Source organism: Cervus canadensis, chromosome 26, assembly GCF_019320065.1.
Source record: "Cervus canadensis isolate Bull #8, Minnesota chromosome 26, ASM1932006v1, whole genome shotgun sequence".
Taxonomy (NCBI): Eukaryota; Metazoa; Chordata; class Mammalia; order Artiodactyla; family Cervidae; genus Cervus; species Cervus canadensis.
Genome location: NC_057411.1, coordinates 5,121,150 through 5,145,491, shown reverse-complemented (window position 1 = coordinate 5,145,491; position 24,342 = coordinate 5,121,150). Strand labels below are relative to the sequence as shown.

Here is a 24,342-nt window from a genome sequence, read left to right as displayed (position 1 = left end):
CTAAACACCTGCCTTATCGATTACCACAAGTCACAACAGGCCTGAAACTGGGAACTATTATCTTGACAATCCCCTTGCTCACAATGCCATCACAGCTTTAGGACTTTGGCATGTGCTCTTCCCTTTACGAGAACATTCTCTTCTCTTCTTATTCACTTAGCTGACCCCTTCTCATTCAGCTCAAATAGTCCTTCCTTCAAGAGGCTTTCCCTGATTACCATACACAAGAAGCGTATTCTCTACCCACAGCCATAGTCACTCCTTTCCCATTTTCTTCATAGCACTTATCACTAACTTGACATCATCTTATCTGTTTACTTATTTTTTTTTCTCCCTCCTTTGTGTTCACCAGCCTTGGTGTCTGGCACGCAGAAGATATTCAAATCCTTATTAAATGAATAAGGCTCAAGAAGGTTATCACATCACAGAGCTAGCAGTAGTGAGGCAGGAACCTGAACTCAGCTCTTAATGACTCCCAAATTCATGATGCTCTTCGCCCACAACCCTCAACCTCTCTCCATATCTTGCAGCTAGGTCTTCCTTCCTGCCACAGACCACTCTTTCAAGGTTTCTTATCCAATGACTTTGGTCTATGCCCTATGGAGGCAAAGTAACACCTGGGAATGAGCAGAAAGTGAGCTGAAGGATGCCAAGGTAGTGACAGCTTACAGGACGAATGGGCTTTTCACTTCTTTCTCTTTCAAAGCACAGACCCTCTATCTTGATCCGTGGATGGGCAAGGTCTACAATTCTAGGAGCTGCAATAGCAGTCAGGGTAGACGACAAAATCTTGGTTTCAATCTAGGGGAGAAAAAGAAAACAGTACTTATAAACATCAAACACTAAGTACTATCTAGGTCATAGTTACAAAGTAGCATCTGATTGCTGGACCAGGCTTCTTAGCACATTCAACAGAAGAGATGAGAATATTGTAGTAACCCATGATTATAGCCGAAAGCATCAATTTCCATCCTTCTGAAACTAGGTTGTATAGATTCAAACTCAGTTATTTTGGAACTTACTGTTAAACTAAAGATGGAGAAGAACTGAACAGTCCTAAGAGTTACTATTAAAAAAGACTTAGGATGACATTCACAGAGGTAAAAGGACTTCTTACAGCATATCCATCCAAAGTCTCTGGTGGCAAGTAACCTCAGGTACTTGTAATAGTAACTTGACTTCTTTTGTGGGCGTGTGTTATTTTTAAACTCTTAGAAGATTTAGAATTAACTGTCAAATAGCTAAGAAAATACAACTCATAGAAATAACACTTTAACTTCAGAATAAGTATGTGCAAAAATTGATGAAGTTTGAACAGGGACTGTGGAATAGATATGGTACTACATCAGTGTTAAATTTCCTGATCTTGGTAACAGGACTGTAGTTCTAAAAGATAATATCCTATTGTTAGGAAACACAACAAAGCGCTGAGGAAAGGGGTATACGATGTCTGTAACTAACTTTCAAAAATGATTCAGGGAGGGAGTTCTCTGATGATCTAGTTAGGATTTGGCACCTTCAAATGCCGTGGCCCAGGTATGATCCCTGGTCAGGGAACTGAGATCCCAAAAGCTGTGCAGGGTGGCCGAAAAAGGAAAACATGTGAACTGAAAAGTGATTCAGGGAAAAAAATTAAATACACACACACACACACTACACAGAGGACAGAGAACGACAAAGCCAATGGACTTTAATTTTTGCAGCTTGTCAATAAATTTGAAATTACTAAAAAACAAAAAATAAGCATATGTTAGAATAAAAAGTAGGCACACGTTTTAAGAGAATTTGGCCTGTAAGAATGATAACATTACAACTGCAATTTGCAGTGTATCATGGAGTAACTGATTTAGAAGGATGACATTCAGTTGAAATCTTAACTTTATGTGATTCTGAAACAGGCTGGGACCTGGGACCCTTTATTGCAGTGCCTTTACCTCGACAAATGCCTCCTGGAGCAACAGAATACAAAGAAATTATAAGGGGACTAAAAGAACCACTTATGTGCACAGCTGGGGCAAATTATGACTAAGTAGAAGACACAAAAAGGCCAAAACTCAACTGCCACTTTGAGATACCAGGAGCAAAAGCAGGATGCTATGCATGATCCCTGCACGCAGCGCCACCAAGGGAGCTGGCAGACCACCTAGGCCACCCTTCCTGTCACCTACCTCTGTGCTCGGGCACTCAGCTGAGCCCAGCTCTCTGCAGTCCCATGGTCTGCAGCCCACCAGGCTCCTCTGTCCATGGGATTCTTCAGGCAAGGATACTGGAGTGGGTTGCCGTTTCCTCCTTCAGGGGATCTTCCCAGCCCAGGGATCGAACCTGCCTCTCCTGCACTGGCAGGCAGATTCTTTACCACCGAGCCCCTGGGAAACTTCATCTGCCCCCACCCTCACCCTGTTTAAGGGAGCAGCTCAGCCCCCTCTCAGGAAGCAAGCAAGGGCACCTGTTACTTGTTTTCCCGATGAAGCCTTGCCTGAATTTTTCATCTGGCCTCTTATCCATTTGTTGATTAAAGAGTCCAGGAACCTGGGCCAGTATCAATGCTTACAACATTAAAAAACTTCAGAAAAAAAAAAACATTCAGGTTCACTGTATTTATAAGTTTAATGTCTTCTATTTTTAAATAACTATTTAATATTTGAGGTTTTATTAATGTAGATGGTTGACATAAAGTAACTTTAAAAGAAATCAAATATAATATATTTAGGCTTCCCAGGTGGTGCAGTGGTAAAGAATCTGCCTGCCAAAAAAAAAAAAGAATCTGCCTGCCAATGCAGGAGACACAAGAGATGCAAGTTCGATCCCTGGGTCGGGAAGATCCCCTGGAGAAGGAAATGGCAACCCATTCCAGTATTCTTACCTGGAAAATTCCATGAACAGAGGAGACTGGTGGGCTGCAGTCCATGGGGCTGCAAAGAGTCAGATACGACGGAGCAAGTAAGCATGTATAAATATAGTTTAAACTATTTGAATGAATTTAATTAAGTTTGTGTATCAGATATTACTTAGGACTCTTAAAAGTTACTGTCAAAAACTTCTAGAATTATAAATAGAATAATAAAACTACCAAACTAAACTTAAAAGCCTAAGAAACAGATCTTCTAATTTGAAATTTTAAAAATTGGCTATTAATTACTGAAGAGCATACCTTTGCACAATCTTTTCTGGATACAAAAATCATGCTCAAGGATACCAAAAGACTTGCATCACTGGGTGTGGAAGTTTTTTTCTTAAGTGCCTATAAATTCTTTGCCACTTCTCTCATGGAGAGGTGAGGTTTGCAGCCCTGCCCCCTTGAATTTGGCCAGACTTGTACCTGTATCAATCAACAGAATATGCCTGCAGGGACATAATGTGACTTCCAAGGCTAAATCATAAGAAAAACATGGAGCTTCTACCTGATTCTCCAGGAAGGCTCACCCTTGGAACATTACAATTTAGGATATTCCTTCTCAGAATACAGCTGTCATGCTGAGAGAGGTCTAAGCCACATGGAAAGGCCATACAAAGGTGACCCTGTAGACAGTCCCAGCTGAGTTTAACCTTCAAGGCATTCCAGCTGGGGGCACTACAAATAGTTGTTGTAATGGACTGAATCAGAGATCAAATTGTGAGCTATCATTTCATGGAGAAAGCAAGGGAGTTCCAGAAAAACATCTGCTTTATTGACTACACTAAAGCCTTTGACTGTGTGGATCACATTAAACTGTGGAAAATTCTTCAAGAATTTTGAAGAATTCTTGAAAGAAGAATTTTGAAAAATTCTTCAAGAAAATTCTTCAAGAGATAGGAATACCAGACCACCTTACCTGTTTCCTGAGAAACCTGTATGTGGGTCAAGAACTGGATATGGAACAACTGATTGGTTCAAAACTGGAAAAGGAGTATGCTGCTGCTGCTGCTAAGTCTCTTCAGTTGTGTCTGACTCTGCAACCCCATAGACGGCAGCCCACCAAGCTCCCCCTGCCCTGGGATTCTCCAGGCAAGAACACTGGAGTGGGTTGCCATTTCCTTCTCCAATGCGTGAAAGTGAAAAGTGAAAGTGAAGTCGCTCAGTGGTGTCCTACTCTTAGCGACCCTATGGACTGCAGCCTACCAGGCTCCTCCATCCATGGGATTTTCCAGGCAAGAGTACTGGAGTGGGTTGCCATTGCTTTCTCCAGTATATTGTTACCCTGCTTATTTAACTTCTATACAGGGTATATTATGTGAAATGCCTGGCTGGATGAATCGCAAGCTGGCATCAAGATTGCTAGGAGAAATATCAACACTCTTAGATATGCAGACGATACCACTCTAATGGGAGAAAGTGAAGGGGAACTAAAGAGCTTTTTGATGAAGGTGAAAGAGGAGAGTGAAAAAAATAGCTTAAAGGCAAACATTTCAAAAATGAAGATCATGGCATCTGGTCCTATCACTTCATGGCAAATAGATGGAGGAAAAGTTGGGCTCCACAATCACTGCAGATGGTGACTGCAGCCATGAAATTAAAAGGCGCTTGCTCCTTGGCAGAAAAGTTATGACAAACCTAGACAGCATATTACAAAATAGAGATATCACTTGGCCAACAATGGTCCATGCAGTTGAAGCTATGGTTTTTCCAGTAGTCATGAATGGCTGTGAGAGCTGGACCACAAACAAGGTTGAATGTTGAAGCACTGATGCTTTCAAATTGTGGTGCTGGAGAAGACTCAAGAGTCCCTTGGACTGCAAGGAGATCAAACCAGTCAACCCTAAAGGAAATCAACTCTGAATATTCATTGAAAGGACTGATGCTGAAGTTCTACACACTTTGGCCACCTCATGCAAAGAGCCAACTCATTGGAAAAGACCCTGATGCTAGGAAAGACTGAAGGCGGGAGGAGAAGGGGACGACAGAGGATGGGATGGTCAGATGACATCACTGACTCAATGGCCGTGAATCTGAGCAAACTCCAGGAGGACAGAGGTGCCTGTTGTACGTGGGGTCACAAAGAGCTGGATGTGACTTAGCAACTGAATCACAACCATGGACTGAATGTTTATATCCACCCCCTCAACACCCCTCTAACCTCCAGCCAAGTTCATATGTTAAAATCCTAACCCCCAGTGCAATGGCACTGGATGTGGGCCTTTGATAATTAGGTTCAGATGAGGTCATGAGGGTGGAACCTCCACAAAGAGACTAGTGTGCTTATGAGAAAAGGGAGGGAGATCAGAACTCTCTCTGCTTACATACAAAGCATAGGTCATGGGACACATATCGGGAGGATGGCTGTTACAACCCAGAAGAGGGTCCTCATTAAAAAAAGAATCTAGGGGCACCTTGATCTTGGATTACTCAGCTTCCAGAATTGTGAGAAAGAAACGTCTGTTGTTTAAGCCACCCAGTCTACGGTATGTTGTTAACAGCAGGCCAAGCAAGGCAGGTATGGAGCTTTCAGTGGATTTCAGCTCCCTACCATTTGAGACACCCAAACCCATTAGAAATCTCTCAGTTGAGGCTCCAGACATCATGGAGCAGAGACAAGTCATAACTGCTTCCCTGTCAGAGCTGCTGACTCAAAATCCTTGAGCAGAGTGGGCTTCCCTGGTGAGTCAGGGGTAAAGAATCCGCCTGCCAACATAGGACACAACTCGGCAACTAAAAAAAGCCTGAGCAGCAATGAAGACCCAGCACAGCCAAAAATAAATATATTTTTAAAAATTTATTTTAAATCCTTGAGTGTAACAAAATGACTGTTGTTCTAGATCACTATGTTTGGGTGTGGTTTGGTAGAAAGCAACAGAAAACCAGATCAGAACTTAAGGATGAGTGCTCTGTTCGGGCATACTGGGTTTCATTGCACTTTGCAAATACTGTCCTTTTTTTTTTTTTTAATTAAAGGTTTGTGGCAACTCTGCATCAAGCAAGTTTATAGGCACCATTCCCCCACCAGCATCTACTCACTTTGAATCTGTCTGTCAGATTTGGGTAATTCTCACAACATTTCAAACTTTTTCATTACTGTTATATTACACCGATCTGTGATTAGTGATCTTTGACTTTACTATTGCAAAAAGATTATGACTCACTGAAGGCTAAGATTATGGTTAAGAATTTTTAGCAGTAAAATATTTTTTAATAAAGGTATATACATTGGTTTTTAGACATAATGCTATAGCATACTTAATAGACTACAGTAGTGTAAACATAACTTTTATATGCTCTGGGAAACAAAAATATTCATGTGACTTACCTTATTGCAATATTTGCATTATTGGGGTGGTCTAGAACTGAACCCAAAATATCTCCAAAGTATGCCTATATTAGTCCTAGACTATCTGGAATTTGTTCTCTGAGCAGATTAGTTTTAAAGCTATTAATGATCCTATTGCCAGGGGTCAAAAAAAAAAGAAGAAAAAAAGACACCGGCAGTCCGTGGCATGTACTGATAGAACTGAAGCATGATTTGGGGAGCCAAGCAGGTGCTGACGGAAATCTTTTTAAGGAAATAAACAAGTGTCTGGGGTGGGTTTATCGCCCCTAAGTGCACTGGAGAAATGGAGAAAAGAATTATCAGCTCAGGGCTTTAAATTCCCACTTGAAGGTGTAGTTAAGAGACTGGAAAAGTTTTTGTGACTTACCCAAAATAAATCCTTATCTCCTATGGTCACAGGACTGAAAATACTGAAAACCAAACTTGAAATCTACTTCTGTGAATAGTGTAGTTCAGTGCAAATTGAATTCCCAAACTTATACCGTCTCCTATGTTAAAGTTAGGGCAATGACTGAGAAGGAATTGGACCTTGAAAATTGGAATTGAAACATAAGGGCCCGTTCCAGTGAAGCTGGGTACCCGTGAGTATCCTACGCCTTCCTCCCTTGTCTGAAGAGGTGAGACTCTCCTAGACGGGAGAACCTGAAATGGCCACTGAAGTATTTTCCAGGGAACTGCTCATTTGCCCCTACTCTCTCTCATTTCTCCTAGATCTATGACCAGACCCAAGTCCCAGCTGCCATGAAAGTCTTCCATAGACTTCTCATCAGCTCCCATAATTTCTTAAGGTTAATTTAACATAATACTCATTGTGAATCTGCTTCTCACATCAATCCTGACAGAAAAGTTCATTTGATGAGAGTGGAAAATAAACAGGAAGAAAAGAGAATATCCACCTAGAAATAAGAGGGGAGCACATCACAGTTACAATCAGGTTACAAAGTCTATATAGAACTGTTTCTTTCACATAGACCACTTACGCTTTTTGGAGGAACATAGTTTGGATTTGTGGCTTTGGCTATTGAGAGTCGTAATATCCGAGGAGAAGGATCAGAGAATTGAACAGAATCTCTTATTAAGTAATCACTGAAGGGTCTATAGGCAAATGGAACATGAAATATTATAATCACTGGAAGAACCATAACTCCATTTTCATTGCTATAATTAACCGCCAATCAATTATATATATATTGTTTCTATCTCAGGAGCATCTTTTCCCAAAATCATTCATGCTCCTTCTGTTAGATTGGTATTTCTCAAAGTTGTTTCACTATGATCCACAGTACCAAGTACATTTTATATTATGATACAGTATATGTAAATTTGCCTATCTGAAACTAAATGATCATGAAACGATGCTCTCCCTAGGCAATATATTCTGATTTTTAAAATTTCATTTGATTTCATTAAAAAAAATAATTGGAATTGATTTCATGATCCACTGATGGGTTGAGACTTGCAGTTTAAAAAACACTTCACTGTCTACCAAAACCTCATATTAAAACCCTGAGATAAAAATTCCAGTCGCTATCGAGAACCTTCTGTGGTAGACTTCTCTGCAGAGCAGTCTGAGAGTACTGGCCGTAACTTCCAGCAACCTGGTCGATTATCATAGTGGTTTTCCTATGTATGCCTTTTCCAGAACAGAGATCTGTCAAGCAACAAACCTACAAACATAGTATGGAAAAAGTTTTTCTCAAATAAATACGATTACCCTCTAGGATTAGTCTGTTAGATTTAAAAGCTGAAATATTGCTGGCATATCATAGAATTTACCCTTTTGAAATGTACAATTCAGTGTTTTCTGGAACATTCACAAAATTGTGCCATCATCACCACTACCTAAATTCAGGATGTTTTCAATGCTCTAAAGAGAAATCCCACAGCTATTAACAGTCCTTCCCCATGACTCCATTCATCATCCCTAGAACCAGTACTCTACTTTCTGTCTCTATGGATTTTCCTGTTCTGGACATTTCAAATAAATGAAATCACACAAATATGTTGCTTATTGTGTGTGGCTTACTCTACTCAGCATCTTTTCAAAAATCATGTATCAATTGTCATTTCTTTTATGGCTGAATAATATCACATTATATGGACTTGTCATATTTTGTTTATTCATGCATCCACTGATGAACATTTGAGTTGCTTCCACTTTCTGGCTATTTTAAAACACTGCTGTGAATAACCATGTAAAAGTTTCTGTGTGAACATGTTTTCAATTCTCTTTGGTGCATGCCTAAGAGTAGCTTTGCTGATCATACGATAATTCTATGTTTAACATTTTGAGGACCTGGAAAACTATTTTTCACCCCTTTTACATTCCCACCAGCAATGTATGAGGGTTTCAACTTCTCCAGTACAAGTTATTTTATGTATATTAATTATTATTGACACTCCAGAGGTGTGAAGTAGAATCTCATGGTTTTCATGTGCATTTCCAAGATGATTAATGATATTTAACATTTCTCATGTGCTTTTTGGTTTATTGTATATTTTCTATGGAGAAATGTCTATTGAAGTCCCTTGCCTATTTTTTAAATTGGGTTGTCTTTTTTGTACAATTTTAAGAATTATTTATATATATATTGAATACTAGTCCCTTATATGATCTGCAAATATTTTCTCCCAATGTATGAGTTGTCTTCTCATTCCCTTGAGAGTGCCCTTTGATGCAAAGAAAGTTTTTACTTTTGATGAAGTCCAATTTATTATGTATTTTTTGTCACATGTGTTTCTGGTGTCATGTCTAAGAAGCCACTGCTTAGTTACAGAGATATATGCCTATGTTTTCTTCTAAGAGTTTTACATTTTTGCTCTTATATTTAGGTCTGTGATTCATTTTGAATTAATTTTTATGCTTGGTGTGAAGTAGGGGTCATTTGCAAAAGAATGAAGTTGGACCCCTATTTCACACCAAACATACAAGGAATGAAAAACCCAGTTATCATGGGCTTCCCTGATAGCTCAGTTGGTAAAGAATCCTCCTGCAATGAAAGAGACCCTGGTTCAATTCCTGGGTTGGGAAGATCCCCAGGAGAAGGGAAAGGCTACCCAATCCCATATTCTTGGACTTTCCTTGTGGCTTAGCTAGTAAAGAATTCACCTGCAATGTAGGAGACCTGGGTTCAATCCCTGGGTTGGGAAGATCCCCTGGAGAAGGGAAAGGTTACCCACTCCAGTATTCTGGCCTAGAGAATTCCAGACTGTATAGTCCATGGGGTCACTAAGAGTCAGACACGACTGAGCGACTTTAAAAAAAAAACAAACCAGTTATCATAGCGCCATTTGTTTAAATGACTATTCTTCTTCAATTAAATTTTCCTGGCATCCTTGTAAAAAATCAATTGATATAAACATAAAGGTTAAAAAAAATAAAGGCTTATTTCTGGACTCTCAATTCTTTTCCATTGATCTGTATGTCTTTTGATCTTTCCATTGATCTATATCTTTATGCCAGTAACACACTGTTTTGATTATTGCAGATTTTTAGCAAGTTTTCAAATTGGAAGCTGTAAGTCTTCCAACTTCGCTCTTCTTTTTCTAGACTGTTTATTTGCTACACTAGGTTTCTTGCATTTATATATGAATTTTAGAATCACCTTGTCAATTTCTACCCAAAAAAGATAGCTAGAATTTTAATATGTGTTGAATTGAATCTGTAGATCAATTTGGTGAGACTTGTCTTCATAACAAAATCAAGACTTTCAATCTATGAACAAAGAATGTCTTTCCATGTATTTAAATTTTCAGTTTCTTTCAACAATGCTTGTCATTTTCTGTGTACATATAATTCTTTTGTTAAGTTTATTACTAAGTATTTTGTTTTTATTTTTAATTATAGTAAAATACATACAATGTAAAATTTACCATCTTAATCATTTTAAAGTGTGTAATACAGTAGTGTTAAATGCATTCACATTGTTGTGAAACCAACCTCCAAAACAATTTTCATCTTGCAGATCTCTAAATCCACTAAATGGCTCCTCATTCTTCCCACCACCTCGTCCCTCACAATCACCATCCTACTTTCTGCATATGAATTTGACTGCAGTTGGTACTGTGTATAAGTGGAGTCATATAGCATTTGTGCATGTGATTGGCATATTTCATTTAGCATAATATCCTCAAGGTTCATCCCTATTGTACCATGTGTCAGAATTTCCTTCCTTTTCAAGGCTGAGTAATATTCCACTGCATATATTATTATTATTATTCCATTGCATGTATGATTTTTGTATATTGATCTCGGATTCTGTGCCTCCTTGAATTCATTTATTCAACCCACTCCAGTATTCTGGCCTGGGAAATCCCATGGACAGAGGAGGTGGGCTACAGTCCATGGGATTGTGCATCAAACACAACTTAGTGACTACACCAATATTTTTACATGGATTTCCTGAGATTTTCTATATATAAGATCATGTCATGTATGAGCAGAGAGAGTTTTACTTCTTCCGTTCCAACATGAATACCTTTTATTTCTTTTTCTTGCCTCATTGCTCTGACTTCAATCTGTAGTATGATGTTGAATGGCAGCTTCCCTGGTGGCTCAGTGGTAAAGAACCCACCTCCCAATGCAGGAGACATGGGTTCGATCCCTAGACTGGGAAGATACCCTGGAGTAGGAAACGACAACCCACTCCAGTATTCTTGCCTGGGAAATCCCAGGGCCAGATGAGTCCTAGCAGGCTACAGTCCATGGCGCTGCAAAAGAGTCAGACACAACTTGGTGACTGAGCACGCACACATGATGTTGAATAAAAATGGTAAGAGCTGATGTTCTTGTCTTACTCCTGATCTCAGGGTAAAAGCATTCAGTCTTTCACCATTAATTATGATGTTAGCTGTGGGTTTTTGTAGATGTCCTTTATCAAGTTGAAGAAATTCACTTTGATACCTAGTTTGTTGAGTATGATGTGTGTTAAATTTTAAGTTCTTCTTTTGAGTCTATTCAGGTAATCATGCTCAGTTCAGTTCAGTTCAGTCGCTCAGTCATGTCCAACTCTGTGATTCCATGAACTGCAGCACGCCAGGCTCCCTGTACATCACCGGAACTTGCTGAAACTCATGTCCATCAAGTCGGTGATGCCATCTAACCATCTCATCTTCTGTCGTCCCCTTCTCCTCCTGCCTTTAATCTTTCCCAGCATCAGGATCTTTTCCAATGAGTCAGTTCTTCCCATCAGGTGGCCAAAGTATTGGAGTTTCAGCTTCAGCATCAGTCCTTCCAATGAATACTCAGGACTGATTTCCTTTAGGATTGACTGGTTGAATCTCCTTGCAGTCCAAGGGACTCTCAAGGGTCTTCTCCAACATCACAGTTCAAAAACATTAATTCTCTGGCATTCAGCTTTCTTTATAGTCCAGTTCTCACATCCATACATGACCACTGGAAAAATCATAGCTTTGACTAGATGGACCTTTGTTGGGAAAGTAATGTCTCTGCTTTTTGATATGCTGTCTAGGCTGGTCATAGCTTTTCTTCCAAGGGCAAGCATCTTTTAAATTTCAAGGCTGCAGTCACCATCTGCAGTGATTTTGGAGCCCAAGAAAAGAAAGTGTCAGTTTCCATTGTTCCCCCATCTATTTGCCATGCAGTGATGGGACTAGATGCCATGATCTTAGTTTTTTGAATGTTGAGTTTTAGGCCAGCTTTTTCACTCTCCTCTTTCACTTTCATCAAGAGGCTCTTTAGATCCTTTTCACTTTCTGCCATTAGGGTGGTATCATCTGTATATTTGAAGTTATTGATATTTCTTCCAGCAATCTTGATTCCAGCTTGTGCTTCTTCCAGCCCAGCGTTTCTCATGATGTACTCTGCATATAAGTTAAATAAGCAGGGTGACAATATGCAACCTTGATGTACTCCTTTCCCAATTTGGAGCCAGTCAGTTGTTCCATGTTTGGTTATAACTGTTGCTTCTTGACCTGCATACAGATTTCTTAGGAGGCAGATAAGGTGGTCTGGTATTCCCATCTCTTGAAGGTTTTTTGTTCTATTTGGTTTACTACATTGATTTCAGAATGCTGAACTCAATATATTCTTGTATTCCTGGAATAAATCCAACTTTGTCATGGTGTATAATTGTTTTTATATGTTGTTAGATTTGTTTTCCCAGTATTCTGGTGTGGACTGCTGCATGTATATCTGGACTTGGTTAGGTAGTAATTTGGTATGAACTGTTACATATATACTCATAAGAGATATCATTTGTCATTTTGTTCTCTTTGACCTTTCCTGGTTTTGGTGTCAGGAATAATATGGATCTCATGACCTAGTTTTTGGAGGAAACTGAAGGACTGGTGTTAGTTCTTCTCTACATGTATCACTAAGTTTATCAATGAAGGCATCTGTTCCTGAGCTGTTCATAGGAAGTTTTTAAAAATTATTAATTAAATCTCTTTACTTATTATGAGTCTTTTGAGATTTTCTATTATTCAGTAAGTTTCAGTAGTTTGTCTTCCTAGGAATTTGTCTGTTTCATTTATGTTATCTAATCTGTTGACCTTATAATTGCTCAGAGTAATAATCCCTTATAATCCTTTTTTATCTCTATAAGTCAGTAGTACCAACTCTTCTTTTGCATATGATTCCTTAGAAAGGTCCCTTCTTTCTCTCATGATGGTTTAGTTGCTAAGTTGTGTCTGACTCTTTGCAACCCCATGGACCATAGCCCACAAGGCTCCTCTGTCCTTGGGATTTTCCAGGCAAGAATACTGGAGTGGGTTGCCATTTCCTTCTACAGGGGATCTTCCCCACCCAAGGATTGAACCTGGGTCTCCTGCATTGCAGGTGGATTCTTTGCCAACTGAGCCACCAGGGAAGCTCCTTTCTTTCATGATTTTAGTAATTTGAATCTTTTTGTCTTGATAAGTCTAGCCAAGTGTTTTTGTCATTGCTGTTGATCTTTTCAAAGAGCCAGCGTTTGATTTTGCTGATTTTTCTCCATCTCCCTAGTTCCTATTTGTTTCTACTATGATCTTATTATTTCCTTCCATCTGCTACTTTTGAATTAGCTTGATTTTCATTCGTAATTTCTTAAGATGGAAGATTAAGTTATGGTATTCAATCTTTTATTTTTTAATGTAATCATTTATAACTAAAATTTCCTGCTAATAACTATTTTAGCTATAAGTTGTGGTATATTGTGTTTTCATTTTTATTAATATCAAACTGATTCATTCTTTGACCCATTGTTTTTGTTTAGGAAGGTATTAAATTTCACATATTTAAAATTTCCCTTCTGCTATTGGTTCCCAATTTCATTTCACTGTGGTCAGAGAACTGGTTTTGTATGAATTCAATTCTTCTCAAATTATTGACATTTGTTTTATGACCTAATATATGATCTATCCTAAAGAATATCTCATGTACACTTGAGAAGAATGTGTGTTCTGCTGTTATTGGATATACTGTCCTATAAATGTCAGTTAGGTATTGTAGGTTAATATGAAACATCAAAAATGTCTCAAAAATTGGTGACAGACAAATATTCTTTTAGTTTATAGACTGAAATCTCTATCAAATTTACATGTATATTTTAACTAAATTAACAGATTTTATTGAATGAATTGATAAATAAGCAAATTTTGTGGAGGAACTGGGCCACTTTTGCTGGATTTTATGATGGAAAAAGACTCAAGTGGTCCAGTTCAACCACTCCCTGAATGCAGGAATCTTTTTTAAAATCCACCTAAAGTCATCATTTCTGTTTGTGCTTGAACATTTTCAGGGATTTGGGTGGAGATAGCAGTTGATTTCTCCAGATAAACACTTTCCCTACTGAATAGCTATCAGAAAGATTTCTGTACCCTTAGGTGACACTGGCTGCTGTATAAATCCCTTGTTCTACTTCGAGTTCTAGAATCAGCATTAAGTAACTTTAATTTGATTTTCCCTTCCTCTTTCAGATGCTGACCTTTTAAACAGAGCTATCACCTTTTAAACAAACAGTTATCACTGTTTCCTTGGTGTCTTCTCTAAGTTAAACATATTATTTCTCCTAAGTATTATTCATATAACACTTTCCAGAAGACTCAACATCTTATGCATTCCCATCTGAATAGTCTCAAATTTACTGTCAGCTTCTTAAGGTATAACATCCGTGAGTGGACATGTACACCTAATGTGCTCTGACTAACGTAGTTCACGGCAGTAGTTTCACACTCCTGTATGTGAACCTTGTGCATATTCCACTAACACAGCCTAACATTTCTTCCAATGACCTCATTACAATCATAGTTCTCATGTGGAAGATATCACCTAAGCTGTCTTTTAAAGTGAAAGTCGCTCAGTCGTGACTGACTTTTTGTGACCCCATGGACCATAGCCTGCCAGGGTCCTCTGTCTATGGGATTCTCCAGGCCAGAAAACCAGAGTGGGTAGCTGTTCCCTTCTCCAGGGGATCTTCGCAACCCAGAGATCTTTTAAAGACAAGTAGAAATCCAGCATTTAAAGCAAAAGGAAGAGCGTTTATAGTCACAGGGGCATAAGAGAACATAAGAGAATTGTAGGGTGGAGAGGGAGGTGGGAGGGGGGATCGGGATGGGGAATACGTGTAAATCTATTGCTGATTCATGTCAATGTATGACAAAACCCACTGAAAAAATAAATTAAAAAAAAAAGAGAGAGAATTGCAAAAACCTGTAATGTTTCATTTGAATATTTTTGAAGTCGCTGACAATGGTGAGTATGGTGTGAATTTTAGCTTCACTACAATTTGAGTCAAATGTAATTATTGATGATGATCTTCTGATTACCTACATTTGCTGTAAACTTTAGATTTTTCACTCTGATCCTTTGAAAACCAAGTGGACTTCTTTTTTGTGAAATTGCATATACTCAAATAAGAGCAACAATATTGTGACAGTCACCAAATCAGATGAGAATTTACAGAGATTCTCAAGGCACTCTACCTGTCTATTAGGTACCCTCTCTTGTATCTGTTGGGCTGTGCCAGCTTCTGGATCCTTTTGGAAGGTTGGCAAAACAGTGCAGGAGAGGAGATCTCCCAGATTACAGACTCTCTACCGCAGCTATAGCAATATTGAACCCTGCAAGTTGTAGAAGAGAAAGTGAGTGAAACAGGCATGAATTTGAATTATTAAATCCAACCAGCCTAATAGTGTAATAGGAGCCCACAAAGAAGTAATAAATTCTATACATTTTCCAACCAATTCTATGAAGACAGCATTACCATAAACAAAGACACTACAAAAAGAACGACATTAGAAAAAAACTACAGATCAATATCTTATGAAGACAGATGCAAAGATTCTAAGATTTTGTTGGAACACAGGCACAATTGTTTACATATGTCTATAGGTGCTTTCTCAGAGTTGCAGCAGACAATTTATGGCCAATTTTACATCTGGCCCCTTCCAGAAAAAGTTTGCTGACTTTTAACTAAATTGTATATTGAAGGAGGTAGAGAAATGGCTACCTCAATTATCATATAAACCAAACTTCAAATAATGGTTATCTTCACTTTTTTCTTTACTTTAACTTCCCTCATGCCTGTACCCATCCTCCCCACACCTTATCATCTTTCCTCAAAGTGCCAACTAGCAGAAAGTCCAGTCATTCAACAAACATCCAAAGAAAACAAATTTGCAAAGGGCATCAAAAGTCTTAACAACATTATTACTTTTAGATGCCCTACTTAACTCATTATAACCACGCCCATGGGTGCTATACAAAATTCATAGTTTCATGAATAAAATAAGAGTTATATATTGTGCTATATATAGTATATAGTATATAACACAATATATATGGTATATAGTATATAACACAATATATATAGTATATAACACAATATATACAGTATATAACACAATAGTGTTATATATTGTACATGCATCTGTGCTGTGGCTTCAGTCACACCCAACTCTTTGTGACTTTATGAACTGTAGCCTGTCAGCCTCCTCTGTCCAAGAGATTCTCCAGGCAAGAATATTGGAGTGGGTTGCCATGCCCTTCAGGAGATCTTCTCGACCCAGGGATCGAACCCTCATCTCTTATGTCCCCTGCATTGGCAGCTGGGTTCTTTACCACTAGCACCACCTGGGAAGCCTGGTGTATATCCTTGCATAACACCCTCATTTTATTAAAAAATCAAAATCATGATAAGCCAAGAAACTGTAAGATATAATACAAGTCTGCAGTAGCTAAATATTAGATGTTGCTCTGGAAAAGTTTTACTGTAGCATCAGATTGGAAATGGATATAGAATCTGTAATATTTAACAAATTTTGTGTTTCTGAAAACACACAACCTGGAAACACACAAATACTAACCTATTAGGTACATATCGGTGGGAGACTTCCTTAGGCTGGGCAAGGCTCTCTAATCTTCGGGTCATTTGAGCTTTCAAAGCACTCTGGGAAACAGGGCGAATAGGATCTTGATTCCCCCAAAACAGTTTTCTGTTAAAAATCACGAAAAAAAATGCTAAGAAAATTCACTGATAATTGACATCTTAGAAATGGCTCTTGGTGGCTTCTCTATTGATTTTACTACACTTCAAGAACAGCTCTATTATAAAATTTTACAATTTCCAGGCATCAGGAGCTGATAAACTGCTTATGGAAGTTAAAACAAGAACAAGGCTGTTTTATCTACTGTCTTAAAAGGTGATGACCAAAAATGAATCTATCAGAGACAGTTCTGTTTCTGCCATCATGTAATGGACACTGCAATTACAGTAAGATCATCATAAAATGGGCACACCACTTATCCACACTGTGACTCCACTTTGGGTGAAGCACTGTACCAGATCTAATTAACTCCCGTAGACCCCACATTCAAATACCATCACACTAGGGCTTGGGATTTCAACATGTAAATTTTGGGGGGACACAAACATGCAGTCTATATCATCTGATAAAGTACTGGCATTCAAAAATACAAAGAATTATTAAAATTCAACAATAAAAAACAAACAACCCAATTAAAAAGTGAACAAAAGATGTGAACAGACACTTTAAAGAAGATGATACACAGATGGCAAATAACCATATGTAATATGCTCAACATCAGGTCATTAGGGAATTGCAAATTAAAATAATGAGGCACCTCTGCACATTTATTAAAAGGGCTAAAACACAAAACACAGATAACACCACGCGCTGGTGAAGACGTGAAACAACAGGAACTTCCATTCGTTGGTGGTAAGAGTGGTACAGATCATTTGAAGACAGTTCTGCAGTTTCTCACAAAGCTAAGGTCATAGTCTTACCATATGATCCAGTCGTTGTACTCCAAGGTATTTACCCAAATGACTTGAAAACCTTTATCTACACAAAAACCTGCATATGACTATTTACAGCAGGTTTATTCATAATTGCACCAAGTCAGAGGCAACCAACATGTCCTTCAGTAAGTGAATAAACTATGGTACCTCCAGACTATGGAACATTACTCAATGCTAAAAAGAAATGTACTATTGCAACGAAAGGCCATGGAGGAACACTAAAGGCATTTTGCTAAGTGAAAGAAGCCTGTCTGAAAACTTACATATTGTACAATTCCAACACTACATAACATTCCAGAGAAGGTAAAATTATAGATACAGTTAAAAGATCAGTGGTTGCAAGGGGTTTGGAGAGAAGGGAAAGAGGGAGAGGGATCAATAGGTGGAGCACAGGTAATTTTTAGGGCAGTGAAACTATTCTGTAGAATAATATAGTGTGAATACACAACGTTACACATTTGTCAAGACTCAGAGAACTGTGCAACACAAAAAGTAAACCCTAATGTACACTATAGGCTTTCGTTAATAATAATGCTCAATATTTGTTCATTAACTATAACAAATGTACCACACTAATGCAAGTTAACAGACTTCCCTGGCGGCTCAGACAGTAAAGTGTCTGCCTACAATGTGGGTGACCTGGGTTCGATCCCTGGGTCAGGAAGATCCTCTGCAGAAGGAAATGGCAACCCACTCCAGTACTCATGCCTGGAAGATCCCATAGACGGAGGAGGCTGGTAGCCTACAATCCATGGGGTCGCAAAGAGTCAGACACGACTGAGCGACTAAACTTTCACTTTTCAATGCAAGTTAATAATGTTAATAATAGGGGAAACTAGGGGAGGGGTGGTAATACAGAAACTTTCTCTGTAGTTTTTTCTGTAAGTCTAAAACTGCTTTAAAAAATAAAATCCATTAATTTAGAAAATAAAAGATCAATGGATGAGGGAAAAAAATCAGGCTTTGTTCAGACCAAAAAAGAAAAGGGGACATCCTGTGACCAAGAGTGGAAAGCCAGTGGGTCCAGCCCGCTGGAGACCCCAGAGAACAGGTGTGCTCTTGGCAGAGGCCTAGAGACACAGGCCCAGATGTTAGAAGCTGCAAATGCGAACTTGGAGGATGGACACAAGTGTGTCCCATGTGTGTAGAATAATGCCCTGGGACAGTGATTCTCAAACCTACCTGCCTGTTAGGATCACCTGGGGAGTCTTTAACACTCCTAAAGTCTAGACTGTGCCCCAGGCCAAGTGAGTCAAGATCTCTGGGGATGGAACCCAAGAATCAGTCAGCTTTTAAATTTTCCAGATGACTCCAGTGTGCAGACAAATTTGAGAATCACTGACCTAAGTTTCAGCTTCCTTGTGCTGACTCAGCTGAGGTGACAATACTGATTCAGTGGCCCCACTTGAGCACAGAGGTGCTAGGATGCAGAGTAAGTGGACAGGTGAAAATAATACTTATTGAATGTAAGGAATAATCATCACAAACAAGACCACATAACATTACCTTACCTATCTGGGGCTCCCCATTGTTTCTTAGGCCTAGAAAGATCTTGAATTCTCTTCCTAGAAAAAGAACTAACAAATACCAGCAGATTAATTCAATGAGGATGCTTAACAAATATGTTTACATTAGATGTAATCAAACAAATCTCATCTGAGGGAGAAATAAAAACCAAGGTCCTATTATACGGGATTTGAAGAGTGCTAAAAAAAGCTAAAAGTATTCAATAATATTGTGAACCCCAAATTCTCACTTTTAAAATCATTAAAAATATACTATACAATAAAAGACAATAAATACACAATATGACCAAGAATGTACTATCTCCAGAAGAATCCAAGTAAAATGTACACTTACTGGCAAAAACCCTCAATTTTCATAGTAAGTAAATTTGTAAATGCTTGATAGCACTGGATGTTGAAAAGACTGTACAAGAAAATTTCCAACAGAATTTGTGGCTTCAGGTAAACTATGAAACAGGCAAAATATACTCTGGGTACCACTCAACCTCCGACCTGCCCTATTCTGCTCCTTGGACTTCCCTGACTATTCTGAATCCACCTGCAGCAGAGACAGTTTGTGGTCCCCAAGTATCCGTGTGTTCCTTTGCATTTTCCAGACTCCTTTGCAGCTATTTGCAGCTATGTGACTAATTATGTCTATCCTCAGCAGAAGTTAATGAACAATAACAACAAGTCTTTCCAAACATGAGATTGTGATGGTGGTTTGAGATAACCAAAAGATTCTTCAGTGGTTAAATGTTTGAGATCTGATATGTAATTGATGGATTTCCTAGGGGGCTCAGTGGTAAAGAGTCCATCTGCCAAGGCAGGAGATGCTGGAGACACAGGTTCAATCCCTCTGTGGGGAAGATCTCCCTCTGGAGAAGGAAAAGGCAATTCACTCCAGTATTCCTGCCTGAAAAATCCCACGGACAGAGCAGTCTGGTGGGCTACAATCCATGGTGCGGCAGAGTTGGACATGACAGAGTAACTGAACACATACATATGTAACTGATGCAATGTACCCTGCCCCAAGCCATGTCTGCTATTGTCTGGAAATAATGAAGATACTGTCCACTGCCAAGGGGAAAAAAAAAACTACACCCTTACTCAATTAAAAAAAATGATTTTGCCACGCAAGTCGAACTCTGCTATGATGGCCCGAACCAACTTTCCAGGGAGGGTGGGTGGCTAGGTGGCGGAAAAAGCAAACTATAGTGCAGACAAAATATCTTCTTATACATGAATCTTTGCAGGCAATTTAGCTCCTGGCTCCATCATCACCTCTAAGCCAGGTTTTCCCTCTCTACCTTTTCGTCACCACCTAAATAATATTATTTTAATGCATCATTTTATATATCAGACTACTGACAGTTTCTCCATTGTATTTATATAGATAGTTAAACTGTATTGTTACTTTAATTGGAAATTATCTCATTAACACCTGTTAATCTTGTGTGATCATTCACTTATTGTGGGTTGTGTCACCAAAGCTACGCCTTCAACCTACATCTCTTCATCTTAATGTAGGCTTGCCCTCTCTCTCAAGTATTACATTAAGTAATTAAGTAATCTACTTAATTACATTAAGTAGATACTTACAGCATCTACTTGTGACCCTGTGCAGAAACAAAAGAATGTGGTGGAGGGATCTGAACTCTTCAAGGCATATTTTTTTTTAATGAGGATTACTTTGCTTTTACATGTCTTCATTGATAATTAATCTCCTGTAGTTCACCAATAGCTAACAAAATTTTGGAAATTCTTACCTTAGGAGCAGAGCAATAAATATATGTTTATATAGCAACAATTAGGAAACAATTTCATGTCTGAATTGATGGGGTAATTCAAATAATTCTTTCTTTTGGTCAGAATGCTCTTTTACACTTGACTATTTTGCTTATCCTAGAGTAGGAAATGGCAACCCACTCCAGTATTCTTGCCTGGAAAATTCCATGGACAGAGGTGCCTGGCAGGCTACAGTCCATGGGGTTGCAAAGAGTTGGACATGACTGAGTGACGGAACACCCATGTATATTTTGCTTATACTAAATATTTCTTTTAAAACCATCAGGTACAGCACATTTGTTTAACAAGATTATTTAGAGAATTGGGACAGGCACAGATAATAGAGAACAAAATTTTCTCACAGAAACAAACCAAATTAACCAATCAAATGAAAGCAAGAAATAATATAACAACAAAAACACTTAAAGAAACACTCTTCATAGTCTTTTTTTAAGTATAAAAACTTTCCAGATGTAAATGATTTCACTGTCTGTTTAGTAATAGGAGAGTCTGCTCACTTGGCATGCATTTATTTGAAGTAATTTGGTATTTTAAGTGGATATTCAGTAATACTCAGTAAAAGTTAGTTCTACCAGATTTGCTGCCTACTCATCTTACAACCTTGGGAAAGTGACATGATTACTCTGAATTTCACTTTCTCTCAGAAAATCTAGCTGATTATATCCACCCTATCAACTTCTCAGGATTCCTGTGAGAAAATAAAATTTAAACAGCAAAGTAGTACATAAAAATAAGGCAGCAGTGTTTAATGCCTAAAAGAGGTGAGGAAAAAACAACTAGAAAATATAGTACTTAGGAAATGCAAACTAAGTCCAACCAATAACAATAAATGTAGATGGTAAACAATAACAATATGATTAATTACAACTCACTTATTAAAAGAGTGAAAAAATAAAATCTGGTATTATTTACTTCTCATCTATATAAGCCATTGATAGGAACCTTTAGTATTTTCTCTTGAGTGATTTTATTCTATTACCTCATCTAAGTATATCTTAACCAAATCAAGAATAAGCATCTGTTTTCAGGAGACATCTAGTTTGTACACTGCATGTACACACACACACATATTTCTTTTTTTTCATAGAGGGCACTTTCTTGAAATTTCATTAGCGACTGAATTTTGAGTTAGAGGCAAGAGGAGATTGAGACGTACTAACAAGGAGCTTCACAAGGTCTATGACATGAGATGGTGAGTGCAGGATCCCAGGTGCCTTTAGGGCCTTGGACCTTTAGGTTCAGCCCTGTCAGGTGGCACACACAGCCTGAGCGACAGGTAAACACCGAGCGAATCTAAGGGGAATGCTCCCACACCTCTGTCCTAACCACTTTATCGCTCTTCTTTCCTCTTCCCAAGGGAGCTGCCCCTAGAAAAGGGCCTCATGACACAGGGAAAGAACACAAATCTCCTCAAAACTCCCAAGAGAAGCTTTCACTTCAAATGCCCCAGATTGAGTGCCGCGTTCAGCTAGTAAAGTCTGGGAAAACAGTGCTATGTCTATCCTCTTACCGTTTCCTTACAAAGTCACAAGGACCAGGATCTGCAAAAGGAAAAGGAAAAGCAAAAATAAGATTCAATAAGAATCAAAGATATTCCCGCACACCACAACTAAAACAGTCCACATGCCACAGACCAGCATGCCGCAAAGATTGAAGATTCCCAAGCTGCAACTAAGACCCATGGCAGCCTAATAAGTAAGTTTTTAAAAAATCAAAGATATGATTAAAAATAGCCATTACAAGTCAATAAACAAAGGGACTAGGAAAAATAACTATTTGGGGGAAAGGCCAAAGTGGCTCCGATGGTAAAGAATCCATCTGCAATGCAGGAGACCTGGGTTCGATCCCTGGGTTGGGAAGATCCCTGCAGAAGGGCATGGCAACCACTCCAGTCTTCTTGCCTGGAGAATCCCATGGACAGAGGAGCCTGATGGGCTGCAGCCCACGGGGTTGCAAGGGTCAGACACGACTGAGAATCTGAGCGCAGCACATCTTGACAAAGTAAACCACAGGTAAATCAAACAGTTACATTTCTTCTTTTTAAAAAATTGACTTAGAGTAAAAATAAAAGAATATCTACTTAATGACTGGATTTTAATCTGCATTAAAGGTGATGAAAGATAGAGAGGAAACATACAGATTAAAATATTTAAAACTTAAAATGTGTGTCAAAAAATAAACCTTAGAAAACAAAAACTGGGAGAAATATGTAGTAACAAAATGATAAACTCTTAATATCTGAAGAGTATAAAAGTACAGATGAATAAGAAAAACACTAAAAAGGTGTCAAAAGTTAAATAGACAAAGAAGAGGAGTTCAAAGAAGAGGAAGACATGTGAAGGGCTAATAAATATAAAAAGTTCAAACTTGCTTGTAATCAAAACAATGCAAATAAAGAATGAGATTTTTTTTAAAAAAACTATCACATTAGCAAAAAGTTTTTACAAAGGATAACAATGCTGGAAGGATCAGATGAATAAGTACTTCCACGCTTCTGGTGGATATTTAAATTAGTTCATTTTGTGAAAGATAATTTGGTGTATGAGTCAGCAATACTTACCTTCCTTAACCTAATTCTACTTCTAAAATAGAAGTACTTTAGAGTACTTTAGAAGTACGTACTCTTTAGAGTACTTTGGAAGTACTTCAGAGTACTTTCTTTAGTCCTCTAAAGAAGTAAGTACAAGTGTGGGCAAAGACTTATGCACGAAAATGTTAACGGTGGTATCTTCAGCACCATTATCTAAAAAGCTGGATACACCTGTATTATCCAAAATGGATGAAATGGAAGCAAATTAAAATTCATGTTTAGAAATTCTTTTTTAATGTGGGCAAATATAGGCCTTATCCTAAGGCCTATTACAGTAGGCCTCTTTAGGACAAATTGTTCCAGTTTCTCCTGGGGAGTTTTTAATCATATATGGGAGCTCTGAAATAACATTTTCTACCGTCTGGAGTGCTCGGGGTAAAGGAAAGTGGGTGTGCTCTGACACCAGATAGACATGGCTCAAACCCCAGTTTTGTTACTTACTCAACTGTTCAATCTTGGGCAAATTAAATAACTAATGTTAAAAATTTTTAAATTAGGATTCTGCTTAAATTTCTATAAGTAAAGGAAAAGTTTAAGTAACTATTAAGTTTGAGTAATTGTAAAGTTTAAGTAATTTACTGTCAAGGGCTCCAACTATGAAAAGTAATATTAATGCAATGAAAACCTGATTGTGAACATGTATTCACATGGATTTTCACTGATTTCTTTATGCCTTTATACCCTCCCCCTCATTTCTAAAAGGATTTGAGATTGCTTACACAAACACATAACAGGATATTCTCTAAGATGAAAAATTCAGGAAAACAGGTAGAAAAAAGGTGGAGGAACAAGGGAAATAAAAATACAAAACAAAGGAAGAATGTAAAATAAAGTCATGTACCATTATATCTGAACTTTTACCACTGAAAGCAAAAGCCATAAACTTTTCCTAATATGAAATCTGAAAGAAACTCCTCTTGTGAGGTCTCTCAATG

General features: G+C 38.3%; 1 protein-coding gene across 1 annotated transcript in view; it reads right to left on the bottom strand.

The window, feature by feature from the left end:
• THEGL (theg spermatid protein like) overlaps positions 1–24,342 on the bottom strand; it is a 37,490-nt gene that overhangs the window by 3,571 nt on the left and 9,577 nt on the right. The window contains exons 2-7 of the mRNA XM_043448059.1: positions 22,328–22,358; positions 19,015–19,080; positions 16,548–16,676; positions 15,165–15,302; positions 7,223–7,337; positions 670–801 (exon numbers count right to left, since the gene is read on the bottom strand). Of these exons, the coding sequence (XP_043303994.1) occupies positions 670–801; positions 7,223–7,337; positions 15,165–15,302; positions 16,548–16,676; positions 19,015–19,080; positions 22,328–22,358 (611 nt within the window). The remainder of the gene's footprint in view (positions 1–669; positions 802–7,222; positions 7,338–15,164; positions 15,303–16,547; positions 16,677–19,014; positions 19,081–22,327; positions 22,359–24,342) is intronic.